The sequence below is a fragment of the Ornithodoros turicata genome, chromosome 2 (genome assembly GCF_037126465.1).
Source record: "Ornithodoros turicata isolate Travis chromosome 2, ASM3712646v1, whole genome shotgun sequence".
Classification (NCBI taxonomy): domain Eukaryota; kingdom Metazoa; phylum Arthropoda; class Arachnida; order Ixodida; family Argasidae; genus Ornithodoros; species Ornithodoros turicata.
In genome coordinates this window covers 33,874,877-33,896,184 of record NC_088202.1, presented here as the reverse complement: position 1 = coordinate 33,896,184, position 21,308 = coordinate 33,874,877, and the positions used below count along the sequence as shown (strand labels likewise).

Here is a 21,308-nt window from a genome sequence, read left to right as displayed (position 1 = left end):
TAAATAAGAAAACGCCACTGCCTAACATTTCCAGTCGGCTATACCTGTGTCTCAGCTCCTTCCGTCAGATGGCGACACGGTCGAACGCGGCGTTGCAGACGACTTCGAATAGTAGTCCTCTGCATTCAGTTCCTCTTGTTAACTTGGTTTCGATGTCGTCTAAATCGTAGCTGAAATCGTATATATTAAGAGCACGAAACCGCGAGAACCCATTCACGCCGGTCCACGACTTCATCGTGTGCGTAGAGTGCTGGACAAAAGTTTACGGAACGCGCGAGCGCCGTATTTTCGCTGGGGAGAGTCAACCTAGCGGCGAGCGGAAGCGGGCGAGTTCACTCATTCAGAGGCACAGGGTTGACACAAACCCGTCATTGTTGTAACTACCCTCAAGCGAGTGCTTTTGGCAAAACTGGCATCTTGTCTTGGTCGCACGTCATAGAAAACGTCATTTTGAGGTCATGTGACTGTCACGAAGTCCCGGCCTGAGAACGGGAGCCTCCGTGATCAGGTTGTTGTTGATACAGTCGGAGCGTTGGGGAAGGATGGTTGGACGTGCAAGTGACACGAGACTCGACGCATGCTCAAACTTAACAAACAAAACTTACTTCATCGTGAAAACACAAGAACAACTAAATCGGTTCGACGCTCGCATTTACACCTCGAGATCAAGGTTACTACCAGTGATTTCCCCAGAAATTCACTGCTGGGGGGGGGGGGGCCGAGCTTTCAAGGGGAGGGGGAGGGGGGAATGCTTGGTGAAAGTTCCACTTACGAAATATTTTCTGAGACACGGAAAGAATCGTGGCACAATGGTGACATATCTGCACAGCTTTCCCGTTTTATTTGCATGATATTGCGTTAGAACTCAGTACATTAGAATGCAGATTCATTATGAACAACATTTCAACATTAAGATGCACAGTCACATGACCGACAAAGGAAAAAGACTAGCACGAAGCTCTCGCACGAAGATCAATGAATACCTAGCAACCAACGGTGAAAACCTTAGACGAAAAAAGCAGAACACCTCGCTTGATTGAGTTGGGCGCAAATGCTTCTTAATGATCCACACTGAGTTTGCGGGCCCGCACGCATTTTTGCTCGTATATGAGCGTAATATATGCATTGAACAGTCACTTTCAAATGCTTTTGGACAAATGTATGGTACGACCATCTACATGACTGTGGTCCTACAGCCCAAGTTTGACAGTACAGGATGTAACACGCTGCGCCGGACTCACTACCAGAACGTCTTTGTGGCCGAGCTGGGTGGGGTCACCTGAGAAATTTCAGGGGGGGTGTTGCAAAAATGCAGGGAGGGTGTAGCGAAATCCCTGGTTACTACATGAAATATGATACACTTGCAAATTCACGTTGCCACACAGGCATAATACAACAATTCACGTTGCCACACAGGCTCTAATAGAAACAATTCACGTGGCAACACATGCTCTGCTACACTTTCTAAAACTCTGCCACACAGGATCTGATACATTTTCTAACGCTGAGTTGCCACACAGGCTGTTCTGATACACTTTCTAAAACAGTTGCCGCGCAGGCTCTGATACACTCTCTAACACTGAGTTGCCACACAGGCTCTTCTGATACACTTTCTAAAACAGTTGTCACACAGGCTTTGATACACTTTCTAACATTGAGTTGCCACACAGGCTCTTCTGATACACTTTCTAACCAAACAACTTTATTTTTGAGTTTGGAGAGTGGGGAGGTTCATCGCCCGATGCGATACTCTACCCCATTGCTGGTAGAGATATTTTTAGAGGAATAAAATAACGAGCCCCTTCACAATAACGATCGAAGCCCGATGGTGTCCAGAAATGTCACAAGAGCTTTAAGCGCAGAGCGTTGCTGGGCTGGATTGGGCCAGGGACCAAGCAATTTCGATAGCAAGAAGGGGCGAGAGTCCAGCTGACGAAGAGACTCGGAGAGTGCGGATCGGGAAGATTGGTAGTGGGGGCAATGAAGAAGAATATGCTCCAGATCCTCAAGAGCACCACAGTGGCAGCAGGTAGGAGAGTCAACTTGTCTCAAGCGGTAACGCCACTGAGCTGTAAAGGCCACATCGAGGCGCATTCGGTGGATTAATGCAGCATCTTGATGAGAGGTGTTTCGTGGCATGCGGAAAGAGAGCGTTGGATCAACTCTGCTCAACATAGAGGGAGGGAGAATGTCGGTTGTCCATTGACGGGAAGCCAGGGGTGCCACGAGGCGTCGCAGAATTGAACGGCGGTCTCCTCTCAGCAGAACAATACTGGTCCGTTTCCGATACGAGAGTGCTGCTTCTGCGGCGCTGTCGGCCTGCTCGTTCCCCACGACACCACAATGGGCTGGAGCCCACTGGAGAACTAGCCTGTGGCCTGCTGCGTAGATAGTGTGGTAAGCCATTAACACATCTGTGACTAGGGGTGCGGATGGGCCTCGTATGCCGGAATTTTCAATTGCTTGAAGTGCAGATTTGGAGTCTGTGAAGACAGCCCATTCCCGCGGTGTAAAATCAGCGATGTGTTGTAGAAAGAAAATGATGGCATAGAGTTCCGCAGCTGTCAAGGAGGTTGGATGTGAAAGGCGTCTTCCGTGCACTACGCCTTCGGATGGTATGACGAATGCTGAGGCGGACTTGTTGTTTCGGGATGCGCCATCGGTATATGCTGCCGTAAACGTAGAAAACTTCTCGTCTACCAGAGCATGAAAATGGGCTCGGAGGACTTGAGGGGAGACCTCATCTCCTCTTTCCAGAAGGTACCGGTACCGGTACCGCCCACTTTTGTAGTTTCTAACCAAACTGCCACACAGGCTATTAAAATATAAAACAACTTGAAAGAGAGTCTTATCTGAGGGCCAGGAAGTTTTACGAGTTGGGGTCGCCGATGTCGTCTTAGTGTTCCCTTGCACTCCTCGATGCCTTGCGGTCACAGTTCACCACGCTTCACAAGCCAAAACACACTTTGAGGTAGATATACTTTGAACATATGTCTAACGCTACATGGCTTACTCCCGCGTCCAAAATACTTCCCCGGCACACTGCCGTTTACGCTTCGTGTCGCTCCGAGAGCGACCTCTCCGCTAAGATTCCCAATGTGTATCTCTCTCTGTGCCAAGATGGCGGTTGCCTTAAATAACATTTCGACAGACAAAATAAACAACAAAAAGAAAATCTCTTAACTGAAAACATCTGTCCATCTGCACCTGGACTCTTCCTGTCTCCCCCAAAATCCCGTTAGCTAAGCTTCCACATAGTCTAGCCAGAAGCGTCCACAGCTTTCCCGAGAAATTCATGGCTAAGGTCACTTTCACCCTTTTGTTCCTGTGCGACAGGCAGATGTCTTTCAAGGGTATTTTGACTGCTACTAATCCCGGAAGAGCACCCACACAGTAGCTCAAGGTAAAAGACTAGTCTAGTGGCCTTGCGGCTTTGTTCGTTGCAGACAACTTCTCCCCTACCTCTGAACCCGTGGATTTCATTAGGGAGGAATTCGTTGCAAAGAAAAAAAAATAGTTGGAAAGGCTTAAACATCTCAATCATAATCCACATGATTGGCGCACCTGTGAGGGTGACTTTGTTTACAGGTCGTTTTGCCGCTTACCGACATATTCCCGTCGTCATAGCGCCAAGAGATGAACGTATTTCGCCAGCGTAAACTATGTGGTGCTTCTTCCGCAACACGGTAGCCCATTTCTCCTTAGTTTAAATACATCGCATCGGCTTAGTGAGCCTTACCGCGCGGTCGTCATCACATCTTTGGAAGTCGTCAACAGTACGAGCCTTATGTGCAAAACTGCGCGTTTCACTGCGAGATTATCGGATAAAAATAATTACCGTGACCGAAAGACATCCAAAACGACGCGCAGAAACAACAACCGCATTGTTTACAAACGGTTTGGCCTCCGACCACGGGCGGCGCCATCTTTAAGGTCACGTGTGCCTTGACGTTTGCTGTGACGTACGACCAGGACCTGCCCAGGATGCATTGCGTTCGCCCAGCACGCTTCCGTCTACGGAGCAATGCATTGGATGCACAGGGGTGACACAAACCCGCCATTGTTGTAACTACCCTCAAGTGGGTGCCTTTGGCAAAACAGCCATCTTCTCCTGGTCGCACGTCATAGAAAACGTCATTTTGAGATCATGTGAATTAGTTTACATGTCGTTTTGCCGCCTACAGACATATCTCCGTCGTCATAAAGCCAAGGGACGAACGTATTTTGCCAGCGTAAACTATGCGGTGCTTCTTCCGCAACATGGTAGCCCATTTATCCTTAGTTTAAGTACATCGCATCGGCTCAGTGAGTCTTAACGTGTGGTCGTCATCACATCTTTGGAAGTCGTCAACAGTACGAAGGCTTATGTGCAAAACTGCGCGTTTTACTGCGAGATTATCGGATAAAAATAATTACCGTGATCGAAAGACATTCAAAACGTCGCGAAGAAACAACAACCGCATTGTTTACAAATGGTTTGGCCGCCGATCACGGGCGCCGCGATCTTTAAGGTTACGTGTGCCTTGGCGTTTGCTGTGACGTGCGACCAGGACCTGTCCAGGACGCTTTCGTCTACGGAGCAATACATTGGGTGCCACCCCTGTGATTGGATGTCACCCATGATGCCACCCCTGTGTTCAGAGGGATGGAAGAGTGCGCTTGTTGCGACCCACCGTGGTAATAGTGGTAACTTTGCTTTTGAAATGGTTTCGTTTTCGCTCTACTGCACCGAGCGCGAGTTGCTATCGCGGTAAGGGAGTTTCCCCGCTATCGTAGAGATAACGGGGCGCTAACATTCGCCCACTTCCGCTCTCCTCTAGCGTGTCCCTACACATAGAAAATACGCCGCTCGCGCGTTCCGTAAACTGTTGTCCAGCACTGTACTCGCGCCTTACTGCACACAAGGGCTTCTCGTCGTCGGAGACTTGAACGTGGATGTTTCACTGGCCAAGAACACCACTTTCCTAAGTGATATGTCCGAACATCTGTACCTTATGCTGTGCACCGATGTCACTGGAAGAAGGAAGGTCACACGAAGATGGAAGTCACTGAAAAGGTTAGCCAGCTGTTGCATTCGAACCCACATATTCTTGATTACCGGTCCAGGGCTGTAACAATTGAGCTAAGTTAACCACCTCCCCAGTGACTTCCAAGGGCGCGTCATCTGAAGGGACAATTCAACCACTCTCTCTCACTCATTCCCCTTTCACTCTTACATAGCTTGACCGGCATCGGTAGCGTGTTCGCTTTCTGATCCCGAGATCGCGGGTTCGAACCTGGCCGAGGACGCCAGCAACTTGGTGGCAGGGTACAAGTATTTTACACAAGCCATCCTCCGCGAGGGACGTTAAATACGGGGTGTCGTGTAATGAGCGCTCATTGCACGTTAAAGAACCCTCAGGTGGGCAAAAGCAGCCCACAGAGCGACCGCTGTGGCGTCGCTCATGATCTCAGTTGTCTCGCGACGAAAAACACCCAATTATAATAATCTTACATAGCTTGCATATAGGCACTTGAGGCCTTGAATGTAATTGTCCTTTCTATGTGTTCCAGCCTCAGAATTTCGGTTCTTTCATGTTCAGAAGAAAGTCAACTTATATTGAAATGTACAGCGCATAAAACTACGCTTTCAACCCCACGACGTGAACAATATACTTTGGAAATCATACACAAGGCTCTTATAAGGCTATTTGGTGATCGGTATGTAATGCACGCAACAGGAATTCGTCCATGAAAATAAGAAAGTGATACAGGACCTCGGGAGTCGCCACAAAGACTCAACAAGCGAGCACTTGGGCGGGTAGCTCGCACATTACTGAAATTGTGCATACTAATTGAAACACGCACACACGGGGAACAGTTCAGTACTCGTGTGTGTTTGTGTATCGTCCTTTCGTGTAGCCAGCATTGGAGGTTCTGTGATTTTTCATCAATTTGAATACTGAATGATATGTCTTGTCTTCTATAGATACAAACGTGACTGCACACACACACATGCACACACACATGCATTGGAGTATAATGAGGTGGGCGATTCACCGCCGCTGTGGCGGTACACTGCCCTATTGCACGCTGGTAACGGATGAGGGGATGATGATAGGGGAGCACTTTCAGAGATCCGTCACCTGACCGGTGGAGCGCAGGTACTCCGCGAGAAGACGAAGACCTTGCATCTGGAACGTGGAACGTGACTGCAGAGTGCAATGCCTCTGTGCGAAACTCAGGATCATACACAAAAAATAATGATATATGCCCCTTGTTTGTCCATGTTTCAGAAAATCGAGTAAAAGCGTACTTATATTTGAATTATGTGCAAACACGTGTTTGAAACTTCCAAGAATTCCGAAACTTCCACGAACATTTCGAAATGTTAAATGAAAATAACTAAGAAAAACCGACAGCAGCATTATGAATTCGTTAAGAGGATATGACAATACACAGAGACACACACAGAGGATACACAAGTAGATGGTAGTAGTACTGCTGCAAGAGCTCACACACTACCAGTGTTGTCCATAGCGGCGCTACAAGTAGCGCCGCTGCTGTATTCGCTACTCGTTTCAGTAGCGAGTACCGATCCCGCTACATTTGATATTGGTAACGGTTAAAGTATTTCTGCTACAAATATCGGTAGCGGCCGGCGGAATCTTTCTCCGCTACCGCTACCGCTACTATACATAATATGGAAGACGTGAAACACAGAGGTAGAAATGGAAGGGAAGAAAGAACTGCGAAGCAGAATTTTTGTCTTGTTCCGTTTATTCACTAGTGAATCAGGCAGATTGATGTGACCATCTTCCTCAATTTCACTCTCACAAGCTAAGCGCAACAACAACATCAACAAAAACTGAAGGAGAAGTGATGATAACATGGGATGTTTCCCCGTGGTAGCTACAGGACCCTACCCCACTTCACAGAGGTTAATATGAGAGGATGAATTATGGTGAACGCGAAGGCGACGACAGGTCGGAGTTCTGTTTAGAGCCCTTCGAGGAGTCCAGTGGCTTGCATGAAAGCAAAAAGGGAGCGAAGAGCCTGGGACTGATGCGCAGGGGAGCTCCGTGGGCCAAGTACTTTGGACAAGCTGAACGTTCTATGGTCAAGGAGCACAAGTTGGCGTCGAAACACCTGGCGTTCACATATGTACCGGTCACAGTCCTGAATGATATGGAGGATGGTAGCTGGGGTGTGGCAAGCTGGGCACAGCGCCGTGTTACTGTAACCCAGCTTAACCCGGAACATAGGGGAGAAGGCGACGTTGAGTCGTAGACGCCGCAGAAGTGACGTATAGGTGCGAGTGAAGCCACCAGGCATCTTAAATGATAATGACGGGTCCACTGCATGGAGCAGTGACCATTGAGTGATGTCATGGAGCCATTGCTGGCAGGCCAAGGTTGACACCAGGTTCCGGGACATTTGATAGAACGCCGTTTGGTCGAAAGCCGTTTGATCGAACGCAGGACATTTGCTCGAAAACCATTTGATCGAACGCCGTTTGATCGAAACGGCAGCGGTCGTTTGATCGATTTTTTTAATTGGTTCGCTTGGAGTGTCGAAAATGACAACAAATGCCAAGAAAAAAAAAAAAAAGCTGCAGTTCTAAATGCAGTTATCCTAAGGAACATTTAACTTTGTGTAATCTGCTTCCCCGTAAACACATTCCTCATGCTAAACCACTTTTTAGTGTCCAAAAAGCACTACAAGAGCCAGGGTTGTTCACCGTTAACCCATTGGACAACCGAATAGGTTTTTCCGCTCTGACACATAGTGACTAAACATGCTGTACTTGTTAATCCCACAACCCTTTGTCAAATAATAATTGATGTCAAGTATTAAACATTTTGGCAAATGAATTAAAAATAAGTAAATGACATTTTTGATGATTTATTCCCGTCGAATATGAACAAATAACAAATAATAATTAACAGTGTATCATTGTTTGTAATCAACTGACCACTGGATAGGAGAAAGAGCAGTTTCAGTTTATTTACTTTTCGCCTATGTGCAAGTGACCCTAAATTTAGTTCTTGCAACAGACATGTATCCGAAGAAGTCCTTCGAAACTTACACAAGATAAGCAGGGCAGCAGACCTTTGTACTTCCTCTATTTCTTCGGATAGCGTGCATGTGTAGTGATTCGAGGCTGCAGATGCATACTCTAAGGTCGAACTAAGGTTTTACATGCTGTTAATTTAACATCTCTCGTTGTACCGTGGCGAAATTTCGTTCTTAGCACCCACAGACTTCGCGTGGCTTTGCACATATGACTATCCCGTTTCAGAGCGTTCCCTTTAAATATGTCGCCAGCAATAAGAAGGGTGCCCAGAACAAGCATAGACTATCGGCTGCTCTCAACCTGGGGCAGCTTTCTTCAGTATGTGTCCTACTGATTCGTAAATGACAAACGTCTGCAACTAACCAGTGGTCTCCCCTCTTCGGCTGCAAAAAGCAAAAAAGAAAAAAAAAAGAAGAAATAAAAAAAGCAGAGGACACTGATTGCCTGCTCCGTATGCTCGAGTCAAAAGTAACCGAAAAAGTGGTGCGGACAACACAGCTTTGAATTCCCTTCGAACAAACGTCTTTCGAACAAACGGTGTCGATCAATCGGCTTTCGATCAAACGGCTTTCGACCAAGCGGCGTTCGATCAAACGCCTTCGATCAAACGGCGTTCGACCAAACGGCGTTCGACCAAATGGGCGGACACCTTGACACCAACGTAGACACGTAGAAGCGTCCATCTCCTTTGGAGAGAATGGGCACGCCTCAGGAGATTCGGTGGGCCGCAGCAGCCGCCAAATCTGCCTCCTCGTTGCCCTGAATGTCAGTATGGCCGGGGACCCTCTGTAGGGTCAACCGGTGTCCCTGTTCGCAATCGACCACTTAGGAATATAATTTGTGTTATTCTATGTACCACTTAACTTCTTAGCTCTCATCTGCGAATCAAAAAGAGGTATGTGTATAGCATACTGCATGATATGGGCTGCGAAGCTAGTTTGCGTCATGTACAGTCAGTTGCAAAACTAGTGTGAGCGTGTTGATAGAACATTTCAGTTCAAACTGTTTTGCAACTTTATTGATCGGGGCAGATAAACACAACGTCGCGTCTTTTGGAACAGGAATACGAAAATATATAGGAAACACAACGAGATATCTTAGTCATTGCACTCAAGACCAAGTTTTGTTTCACGTGTTTGCGCCGCAGGTCAGTATTTCCTGCACGATAGGGTTACTTTGCACAGGTTAACGAACGTGATCTAGTTATTTTGTTAGATTAAATACGTTACACTGTAGGTATGTGAGCCATATAAAATGAAGGAATAATAGTATTCGTCAGTCGGAGTATGACAACATGCTTTTTGATGCTCTTCGCACACACGCTTGGTGGTAATGACACAGGGGTTGAACTTCATACAATTAATTGTTTGTGGCGTTTGACATGTTCAGCAGGGGGGTATGTAAAGTTAAAATGACATGAGATGTTCAGGGAAAATTTACATGATATTATTTTCTTGTGTAAATGCTGCATTACTGATCTCACGATGGGGACGGTGATGATGGACATTACGGATCTCACACGGGTAGACTCTTCCTAAGGAACTAATGCTCTACGCAAATGGAGTGTTAAATGTAGTTTTTCGTAAAGTCAAGCGCTTTGTAATAGAAACCGTAATGTGACTGGAAGAATGGCAGCAGGGGATAGGCAACAAAACTAACTCCTAATTTCCGTGAGACCTAAGCTGTGGTGCAGTATGCCAGCAACACTCAGAAGGCGGTCTATTCTTCTTGGACGCGTTGGCCCTGGTGAAAGCATGAGCAAACATTATGTAATTTAATCGTTTTACCGCCTGCTAGCTACTTACTAGTGACTCCTTGAGTGGTCGCTTATGATGGCAGTGGCGGGGAAAACTGATCAATCCCTCTACAATAAGCAGCCGGAAAATTTTGAGGTTGGGATTCCCGGGTATCTCGAACATCGAACTCGGTCATGTGTTCAAAACATTCTGTCGGGAGAATTATTAAATGCAGATATATGCTGTGTGCATTAAATTATGTCATAAAGGTCCATCACCTCAAGGCCAAGGCCAATGTGAAATAATATATCTGGGCCGTAAGCAGTGGTATACTTTATGCTGCATACTAGCTGGCCTACTGGGTCCCGTTCCCCGACCTACCCAGTGGGCCGTCACCGCTTCCCTCCCATCATAATACTCTGATGCACCAATAGAATTCCTGATGGAGCCTTGTCGAATTTTTTGATCGAGATAGTTACCTCATCGAGTATACTGCCCCAAAATATTCACTCGAAGATTTACTTCTTCAGTTGAAGCATCTTTCTGGATAAAGACCGGTCACGGTGGCTGATTTGGTAGCGCATCCGCCTACCGATCTCAAGGTAGCGGGCTCGAACTAGGGTTCGGAATCCCGAGCTGTGTTTACAACAGGGAAGGATAACGGACGTATTTTGGTTACCGTTTCCATTTTCGTTACTGCTATATTTTTGTTTCCGTTATCTGATACCGGCTTTTCAATTTCGTTTCCGTTGCTGTTTCCGTTAATCGAACGGTTGTTACAGAGTTGCGGGAGGACAGCCCGTCCGACTTTATCAGCACCCTGTTTTGCCCAAGTGCTGCTTCGGTGTCTCGCGTACATATTACACAAGTAATTTTACGTCGTTGGGATGCGCACATGTTACAAGATAAAAAAAAAATATGTAGGAACATGTTTTTAGTCTTGAGTCACTCGGAGTCCAGCAACTCAAGACGGGCGTAACTTTCATCCTATGTCGCATTCATAAGCGGACGCTCTCAATAGTAAATAATAGTGCCGTGGCCACAGTGAAAAGAAAAAAAAGTACAGGATAAGTAACTAAAAATCATAGGCTGGCATCCTCCTGCTATGGTGGAGTATGGTCATATGCTAATGTCATGGAGTTATGAGGACTGGGTCATGGTAAGTGAGGGATGCACCCTCGAGATCCAATTTGCATAATGTAAAAACCCCGAGACTAGGGAACACGAAGGGACAGACACAACACGAAGTCTCAAGTCTTTTTGAGACTTCGTGTTGTGTCTGTCCCTTCTAGGCATCATCTTCACCAGTTCGCTTGCTTCCTAGCCATGTTTTCATCCAATTTGCGATTTCTTCCCATGCTCTCGTGTAGTATTTAGAGCATTACAGGGAAGGGAGTCATGAAAATACTAAAGCAAAAAATGAAAAGTCACTTAAATGTCATCGCACGACAGGATTAGCCATTACCCGAATTCAATACCGGACGATAAATTCGTTTCCGTTTCTGTTTTCGGTAATGGAGGACCGTGGTACGCGTTTCCGTTTCCGTTATCGTTACCATCTCCAATTTCGGTAATATACCGTTTCTGTTTCCGTTACCATTACCGTTACCCTTCCCTGGTTTACAATCCTGGAATCTCGTGAAGTGATCCAGATTTTCTCGCTGCTACTCCCAGGATGCCGTATAGAAATGTACCCCCTGCACATCCATCATACTATCACAAATTGCGATACAGTGCGCGTTTCCTGTCATCCCCGCGGAACATTCTAGTGGAAGATGACACACACACAAAAAAAAATGAAAAAAAAAATAAATAAATAAAAACACTGCTCACCGGGCAAAAGTTTCGACGCGTATTATATTTTGCTTTTGCACCGTTCAGGAATATCGACTTTGCGTTGGAATGTGTCTCTTCTCGTCCGCTACGGAATATCATGTGGCTGCGAACGCGGTTAGCAGTGCACGAAAAGACACGACGTTCAGCTCTTATATACACTAAAGCCTGAATAAACTCTGAAGGCTAAACTACTAAAGGCTACTAAACTAAACTAGGACTAAAGGCTAAACTCGGACACGGATCTCGTGTTAGCCCCCTATCAGGCTGGACGATATACAGGGTGTCCACGCTAAGTGTGAACAGATTTTTTAAAAATATATCAATCACTTTTTCCGAGATGAAATCAATTGCAATATAGCATATGCTGAAGGGCACTCCCTAGGGGGGCATTAACAGACTCCTAAGGCAATGTCTTAATTAACTTTCAATAATTAACTTTTTAATTATAAAAGCTACGAAGTTGCTCCAATGAGAACATCTGATCTCTTCGGTCACCAGATACCAAAGCCGTTTTCAGAACAAAAATCCGTTCGATAGGTTGTCCGCAAAAAATTCGTGAAGGAACGCCATTTTTTTCTTTATTTTATTCATTGCGCATCTCTAGAGACGCGTCTTTCCTTCGCCCCCAATACGAGAGGATGAAAGAGCACACTATCGCCTCTTGCGTCCTGGAAAAAGACTAAAAGAAAACAGAAAATGCAGCACAAGATAAGGGCAGTCGCGATAGAGTCACCCGATAGATTTGTGTTTTTGTTTTGTTTCCGCAAGTTAAAGCTAATCTTCGACGCATGAGGCGGCACTGTGCTCTTTCACTCTCTCACACTGGGGGTAAAGGAAAGCCGCTTCTTTGAAGATGCGCAATAAACCAAATAAAGAAAAAAATGGCGTTCCTTCATGAATTTTTTGCGGACGATCTACCGAACGGATTTTTGTTCTGAAAACGGTTTTGGTATCTGGTGACCGAAAAGATCAGATGTTCTCATTGGAGCAACTTCGTAGCTTTTATAATTAAAAAGTTAATTATTGAAAGTTAATTAAGACATTGCCTTAGGAGTCTGTTAATGCCCCCCTAGGGAGTGCCCTTCAGCATGTGCTATATTGCAATTCATTTCACCTCGGAAAAAGTGATTGATATATTTTTAAAAAATCTGTTCACACTTAGCGTGGACACGCTGTATACAACATGTTTCCCGATGTCCTCCACATTCCGTCCATCTAGTCTGAAGAAGAGCCTTCGCTCGAAACGTCACCCCCCATTTCTCTGCTCCCCTCTTCGGTACACCAGTTCCCCACTTTTTTTCTCTTTATATACTAAAGCGGCTGCTAAAATCAATGATGTTTTTCACATCTCACGTTGGGGTATTCTGGTGCGTTTTGCTATTCTCCCCTCTTACTCATCCACTGTAATTGAGGTGTTCTGGTCTGTAGCATCCCAATCAAGTTTTCTGAAAAAGTCTGTTCCGGTTTTTTTTTCTCACTTTCAAACATACATATTCATGAAGAGTTAAAAGAACAAAAACGAGAAATTCTGCAGAGAGAGAGAGAGTGGGAGAGATTCTGCAATACCTTGTGTGGTGTGTGGCTGCTCGCCACCTAGCGGACCCCAGCAGAAGCACTCAATGAATGATAGTAACAGCAGACGACAGGTATATTTCGCGCTGACCCGAAACTGCCGCAACTTCCCTTCGTGTGCGATGGAGTGTCCCGGCTTACAGAACTCAAACAGCAACAGAACTGCTCAATTTCGCGGTGCGAAACTACTGCGGAGAAGAATATCCAGTGTCGGGCAGAGGAAGAGGAAAAAGATACTCTCAAAGGGGCAGCGTGAACGAAAACAACGAAGACAGCAGGAAACCGCGCGCAAGTTATGTTATTTGGACAATTTTTAAAGCGTGTCTCGTGGAAGAAGGCATGAAGCAGAGCGATTTGTTCATCGGCAATCATTCTTTTCTGCGCCATCTTGAGGACGACGCGAGCGCCTCTATAGGTAGTTGGAGAGGCGAATAGAACGAAAGACTCACGATTTCGTAGGAGTTTTAATGCAAGTTGAAGTCTGTTCTTGGCTATAGCCTGCGTGTTGAAACAAGTCAGCATGTAACGTCTTTGTCATGTGTCGTGGACGATGAGGGTGGTTCGGTTTCAGATTGCAAATTATATATTCAGGGGAGGGCCGCTTGAAATCAAAAGTCGGTAAGACATCGTTCTTTCGTTTTCACTCGTGCGACCGCACATTTGTTGTCCAGAAAGCAGAAATTGATTATCCCGAAATCCCGGGATTGGCCTCGCTAAATTGCAGGATTTCGGGACACGAAATTATGCCAAAATTCCGTGATCCGAACCCTGGTTCGAACTCAACTGAGGACGCCAGTACCTTAGCGGCAGGGTACAAGTTACTTTAACACGATGTCTTCCGCGAGGGATGTTAAATATACGGTTAGTTCTGTGTTGAGATTTCAGCGCACGTTAAGGACCCTCAGGTGGGCAGAATTTATCCACGGGCCGACCACTATGGCGTCGTTCATGATCACAGTTGTCTCGCTACGTGAAGCCGAAATTATCATCTTCTGGGTAAAGATATTCTAGAGTTGCAGTGCTGTGGTGATGTATCATTTACTCGTTCGTACTGTCATTTACTCGGGGCTCGTTTACTCGTTCAGAGGGGTGAGCGAATGCGCAGGTAGCGCCACACCGCCGTAGTTTCGGTATGGCGTGAGTGTGCTCGAAAGGTGGTTTGAATTGGTGTCGCTGTCGGCGCACTCCTCCACCCCCCTGATTGAGTGAACAAGCCCGCTTTGGCTTGCCGCTAGGTTGTCGCACGGAGGAGACAATACACCGCTCGCGTGTTCCGTAAACTTTTGGCGGGGACTGTACTACCCAGTTGCTGTTGCGACCATGCATTACCTAAGATAATGTCGAACGCACCCATAACACAATGCGCGAAAGACAGTTGTATTTCAGCATAGGCTCTTGAAACTTTTTCTTTATCATGCTGCAGGAAATCAAGGACCTGGACCTCAACGACCCAGATCTGGCAAAAGCGGCAGTTAAGATTCAGTCAACTTTCCGGGGTTATAAGACGCGCAACAGTGAGTATATGGTATCCTTATTAATCGCATGCATGGGTGTGGCGGTAGTAAGACATGCCTATTGATGAGGTCTGAGATGCAAGACTTTCTCCGGAACAAGAAGGTGTAGCTGGGGCCCTATGACGAAGAGGTTGAAGCACCCCAGTTTTAGACGTAGTCTATGATGAAACAAGCCTGAGCATGGGCTTTTAAACGTTGCATTCTTTTAACACGTACCTTTTGCAAGTAGCTTGCTTCCCGAACTTTGGCACACATAACGCACCGACTTCAATTCTAATCATAAACTCCCCGCACCGAACAAACTGATGTTTGCTCGAAGGCCAGTCAATTTTGATGGATAGTCTGGAGTTGGAGTTGGACGGACTAAAAATAATACGGATAGTCTCATTCGCGCCCTCTTGCAATCGCGCTTCGAAAGTAATGAACATAGACATGACGAAGACAAAAATGCTCGGTGTGAACAACAGCACCTACACTTTATCTGAATTGTTCGCTCGTGCTGGCAGTGATGTCCACGATAACACTTTTGAATGCAAAGATAAGACAGCCGCGCTTCTGCTGCAGGAAGGCTAAGTTCGTTCAGTGTAGAGATAACTTGATGTGTCGAGATAAGTATTTTGAATGCGCATATTGGAAGGCGCTGCGCACGGTGCTGCCCGCTGTCCAATAGACGCGCGTTCCTATTATTTTTCTCGACGCATCAATTGATCTCTATACTGAACGAACTTAGCCTCCCTGGGCCCAACAAAAGTTCAGGCAACGGTGTACTTTTACTTCAGCGCGGGACACTGGCGGCGGGAGGAAGCGAGCTCGTTTAGACAGTTGGACAAGAGCGGCACTGTTAGCGACACAGCGTGGTAGTTACCACTACCAGTGGGCAGCTACCGAGTTTGTCCTGTGTCGCTGATAACGTAGTTGCTTCGGTTGCGGATTCCAACTGATTTTTTTTGCGGAAAAGGATGCCTGAAAACAAACGTTGCTTCTTTCCTTTCTGCGTACATGTGAAAAGTACAGAACGGTATCTTACTAACCTTTGTATATGTATCGCCAACATTTCGTTGCCGGGAAAGCCCAAATGTAGCCCTAAAAAACAGCCCTACAACCCTGGGATTATAGGCATCGCGAAATCACGGGATATCGGGACACGAAAATATGCGGAGCTATCGGAAACTCTGGATCCCGATCAGAGCTCTACTTGTAAGTCATAGCAAAAGTTCGCCGAAGATAAATACCGTTGACATCATAATCTTCAGAGGAGTATATGTTTTCTAATATATTTGTGATACCATGTATGTGCCTATTATTCATTCGACACTTCGAGATTCAAAAAGAAGGACGATAGAACGGTTGCAGAGTTGGAGTTCAGCGGACGTCCGCAAAAAAAGCGTCACTACATTTACTTTTTTTCTCATTGCAGAGTAAAGTAAGTCCTAAAGAATGACCAGCAGCGAAAAGGAAGGAGAGGGACTAACTACGCTAGCCAGAAGAAGGAAGACTCGTCAACTACTTTTCTTATTATTTTGTCGCATTCCTGAAGTTCATCGACAGTCCATACACTTGACACTACCAATTGGCTAGCCAGACATAGGAGCTCCCGGCAGCACAGCAACGCTAAATGCAGTGCAAGCAAGAAAAACAAAAGATGAAGAGCAAAGCAATCCAACTGAACGAACTCTAAAGAGTTAACTCGGAGCTTCATGTTCCAATCTGGTTCCAATCTCGACGTCCATCACGAAGATGTTTGACGGAAACCTGTGTTATTAAGTTTTGTTAAATTAGAGTTATATCCCGATATAGTTGACGACAAATGGTGTATGATCTCCCCTCGAATCAGTGTCATGTTTATTTCCCGCTACGAATTAGAAAGAGATGTTCACGGAGCAGAACTTCGCAAATGACGCTGACCAATATGGAACGGTGGAAACTCACGGAAGCACCAGGATGAGCACCTGGTGCTATGAGAATTTATCCTTCGTGCGCGTCTGTGACCTAGTAGTACTTAGATCACGTAATGTAAGGGCCACTGCCATTACATTTCCTACCACGCAACTACGTTTAACAATGCAGCGTTCTTTCGTACTGCAAGTTTGAAATTAATCTAGAGGGGTTGGCTGCCCTTGTTGCCGCGAACTGCCAGATCGCTTTTCGCACCCTCACACTGCCCAGGTAGGGAAACTGACAGTTAGCCACCACAGATATGTGTGCATTGGTGTGCAATCTTCCATGACGGTACGTCAGATTTTCGTCTCCTAATGTGACACCCCGTTCGTACATGAGTTCAATAAGCAGTCATGGCATACAGTGCCATGAGATCATGAGGAAAATAGTGCCAGACAATTCCAGCATTCAATCCCCGCTTCTTCCTTTTATTTCGTAAACATGAACCCACCCACCTTCATTTGAATCACATTCAAAGTTGTCTCCTCAAGGATGCTAAAGAAGTCACTCTTGCTACTTTCGGGGACTTGCGTTGGGGTGCGATGATATTCATTTCGCAAAAAATCGAAAGAAGGCACTGGAGCTTGCAGTCGAGAAGAACGTTGCACGGATCCAGTTAACACATACACGAGCGACTGATTCCTCTTTATTTTATAGGTCGTTTCATAAACAATAATGGTCACTTTGATCCCGGTGGCAGATGAACTATGTCGAGTTAAGAAGCATAATCATGATGCCTAGAGCCTCGCCATTGATAACTTACACAACGGGTCATCTGACGTAGACGGTGAGGTACATTCTGAAACATGAATTTATGTACTCCGATTCAGCTCTGGGAGAAATTAAACGTGGTTCTGAGAATGTATGAAACCGATGAAAATATGACGTGAAGGTCGGAATATGAGCGATACTGGCGTCGCTACCGTTGAAGATTCTGGCGTCCATATACAGGATGTGTCACCTAACGTAAAAAAAAAAAGAAAAAGAAAAAACGTTTTATAAAACCTACCTGTCGGAACGTATGTGGTCAACTCTATCTATCTCGGGGGAGACTTTGCCAGGACTTCTGAGCACTTTTATCAAATTTAATTCGCGTGAAATTGAATTTTCCCAATGGATCTCCGAAATTTAGCAGGTCAACCTAACGTTTTTCAGAAAGAAGCAGAAAGCGCATGTCGGATTTATCCCATCGCATTGGAAAATTCGTTCGCTACTGCTTTGGTAATAGCTGAAAAAAATACCTGAAACGTCTTTTCGAGGGCCGAGCTCAGTTCTCCGTGAAATTACTGCAAGATGCAGTGCAAGAAAAATGCCCCCCCCCCCTTCTTGTTTCCTTCTCACTCTTCTTTCAGATAACTCTGCGTTCCAACCATGCGGCCGTTACCAGCACAAGCTTGGAAAAGGGAAAGTGAAAGGGCAGGTATATGGCTTCCTCGCATCGCTTCTTTCGGAGATCGGCCGGCAATTTTCGCGCCTCGAAGTGGCTGTTTTCGCTTTTTTTCCCCGACTATTATGATTGTAGTAGTAAATGTATTTTGCAATAGAATGCGGTAAGTCCGGCATGCGCTTTCTGATTTTGTAAAAAAAAAGTGAGGTTGCGATTGGCAAATTTCGGAGTTCAATTAGGAAAATTCAACTTCTCTCAATTAAATTTTATAAAAGTGCCCAAAAGTCATTTCAAAATCTCTCCCGAGATTAATAACGTTGGCCCCATAGTGTTCAGACAAGTAGATTTTTCAATAAGATTTCTTTTGTCTTTTTTTTTTTTTTTCACGTTAGGTGAAGCACTTTGTATTGTGCCCATAGTTGGCCATCATCCCCGCCTCGAGTTTACCAGATCCTCGTTCTTCAGTCCGCGGTTGTGAAGGCGCCGTAGTGTATAACCTCCCTCAATACATCGGCGAGTGCCAGTACCACACTACACTGGATGCGCATTTAAAGGATTCGTGGAATGACATTTAGAACATCAAACAGTCCATTAGAAACGATCTCGAGAAGACGCTGAACGACGTCTTATCACTGGGCAATTCAATTTACGAAAACGCCCCCGCAAAAAATTTGCCATGTTCGGAACGGTGTGACCTTGGACGGACGACGCTACCGTCGTGGCGTAGGAAGCCCAGCGTGACGTACCAGCAGCGTAGCGAACAGTAGTGGACCGACATTTCCCACTGGGATATTCGTCTGGTGCGGCCAGAGTGTGCTGCCACGATGCACTCCCATCGGGTTGCGTCACGTGATCTCACTCGTTCTCTTACGGGATCGCGAAGAAATGGACGCGATTCTACAGAGCGTTCTTGATTTTAAGAAAGAGTCTGATGTGTGCATAAGTTGGAATACATAGTTTGGACGTTCGAAATTCCGTTCAGGTAATCTCAAAGCGCACCACGCGGCTGCGGTTGTCTGTCCGATGCTATAACTATTTTTTTAACTAAGAATTGTCGTTGCAAAGCCACAGAGGGAATGTAAGTGCGGGAATCACTGCACTCTGATGGAAACCAAGGGGACGGTCAATCAATGTTCGGCAATTGACTTTGCTTCCCAGGGGTATCATTTTCTCGCTGCATTTGGTCACGGTTCATACAGCTTTGCTTCCCGAAGCTAAAACGAAGGGCATTTCGCAAAATTATCGCACATCAGGAAGCTACCTCCTTATACTATGTACCCTGTGTTAGTTTCACAGATATGTAACTCACTATAAAATTTAAAACTCCGAATGGCCTAATTTATGACTATAGTCACGATCATCCTAAGAACGGCAATTTTCAGCCCCGCCCTACGCTTGTCTCTATTGACTGTAATGGCTAGCATCATCACCCTACGTCTCGACAACGTCGAAACCATGGGAGCCCTATCGGCGAGCTGTGGCAGCGCTGTAGTATTATCTACTGTATCCGGCAGATTAAGGCTGTTAAGGATGACAGAATACATCTGCTATACTACTTTCGTGCTTGTTCTTAGGTTAAACGCGTGTATAGCCTCCTATGGTTACGTTCTTGGGGTTTTTATTGCTTTACTACCTACAATCACATCGTTAGGAGCCTCCTTCATCTATTCCTTTTTCTTTTCTTTTTTTTTCGTCGTGAGTGCGTCTGAGTTCCCACGTGCTGCAATTGAACAGAACCAATAATTTGGTTACGATAGCGAGGCGGGCTTCTTTTTAACTACAAATTACGAAGGACCGATATCATCATGTTTCAGAATGTACTTCTGCTAGATATTGCGACGCGAACTTGTGCCTCTAATTTTAGACTTCTGTTTAACATAGTTTAGGCGAGGTTTCTACACATATATTTTGTTTATTAGTAGAAACTACGAGAGTCAACTTACACCAGACGCGCCTAGTCACACGCGTTGCTCTTGTGTATATCAGTATTGAACTTTGGAATACACGGAGATTTCTATTCTGATTGCCTACACGAGTTATTTACAAGTGGGCAACATATTGCTATATCGCGTGTAACGCTTGCCTCTTTCCGCATGCAACAATGTAAAAAAATATATATATTAGCGAAAACTGTGACTTCCCTTTTCTCCAATCATTATATTGTTGTTTTAGAGATGCGCTTCATCAAAAACCTGATATATATTATCTATATATTTCGAAGCCGTTACCATTATATGCTTAACCGTCATGATGATAGCACGAAAATACGGGACACGGCAAGAAGAACAATTCGGGTCCCATCCAATATAAAATAGGTCAACGTTTTTTTTTTTTTCAGAGGGATGTTCGCTTTCAGGAGTCAGATTTGTTCGAGTTATTAGCCCTCTGTGTCGAGGCCTTCTCCTGGCATCTCACTACTAATTCCGGATTTACTGAAAAATGGAGTTACTTGTTTACTTTCTTAAGGCATCACTGGACCTTGAATGTTGCTCTTGCCGAATGCTCTGCATTATGCCGCAAGCCTGCTTATCGTTTTTCACAGTGCGCGATAACTTACACGCTACCTGACGACCCCGCCAGGTGAGCACAAGACGCGCCGAAAGTCCTTAATTTCTCAGACCGAAGTTGACCACCCAGCACACGAAATATTGCGCCGTTTTCGCGAGAGGAACTTTACTTTTAGCCAAGCTAAAAAAAAGCGGCCAATCGGGCGTCTTGAAATATGCAGACGGCACTGACGTTGTGACAAGTCTTCGCCCTAACAGAGTCGCTGTTTAGACCGCCTTTCCAGGAACACTAAACAAAGGTAGAATCCCATCGTAGCATGCATGCTTGGTGGGCTGGAGGGCAGGGTGGAAGCGGAATTTCGAGAGACCGTTTTCGAAGAGCAATAGACAAACGGGTAGATGCTCTTCGAAAACGGATTCTCGAAGTTCTGCTTCCACCCTGCCCTATGAAGTAGGCCATGGACGCATGGTCCCTCTACACCTTAGCAAGATGGCGGCATATCGGCAGGTAGGTCGCTCAGCATCGGAACGCCATTAACGAGCCTCCCCACCACACACCAACCCAAACACGAACAAGAGAGTATGGATGTGGCGTTCCTGTTGTGTTTCGCCTATTGTCTTGACATTCACCACTATTGTTTGGTCTGAGACTAAAATGTGCAGGGTGTGCTGCAATTAGTACATCAAAGTGGATTCGCAAGCATGCATGAGTGTTCCTGGGAAGGCGGTCTAAATAGCGACTCTGTATAGGGCGAAGATTTG

The 21,308-nt window shown here is 45.7% G+C and overlaps 1 protein-coding gene across 1 annotated transcript in view; it reads left to right on the top strand.

Annotated features, from left to right (window-relative positions):
- LOC135385282 (uncharacterized) overlaps positions 1-18,310 on the top strand; it is a 418,308-nt gene extending 399,998 nt beyond the window's left edge. Inside the window, exons 5-6 of the mRNA XM_064614500.1 lie at positions 14,624-14,714; positions 16,132-18,310. Coding sequence (XP_064470570.1) covers positions 14,624-14,714; positions 16,132-16,136 — 96 coding nt within the window. The 3' untranslated portion in view covers positions 16,137-18,310. The remainder of the gene's footprint in view (positions 1-14,623; positions 14,715-16,131) is intronic.
- Positions 18,311-21,308: the final 2,998 nt, after the last annotated feature.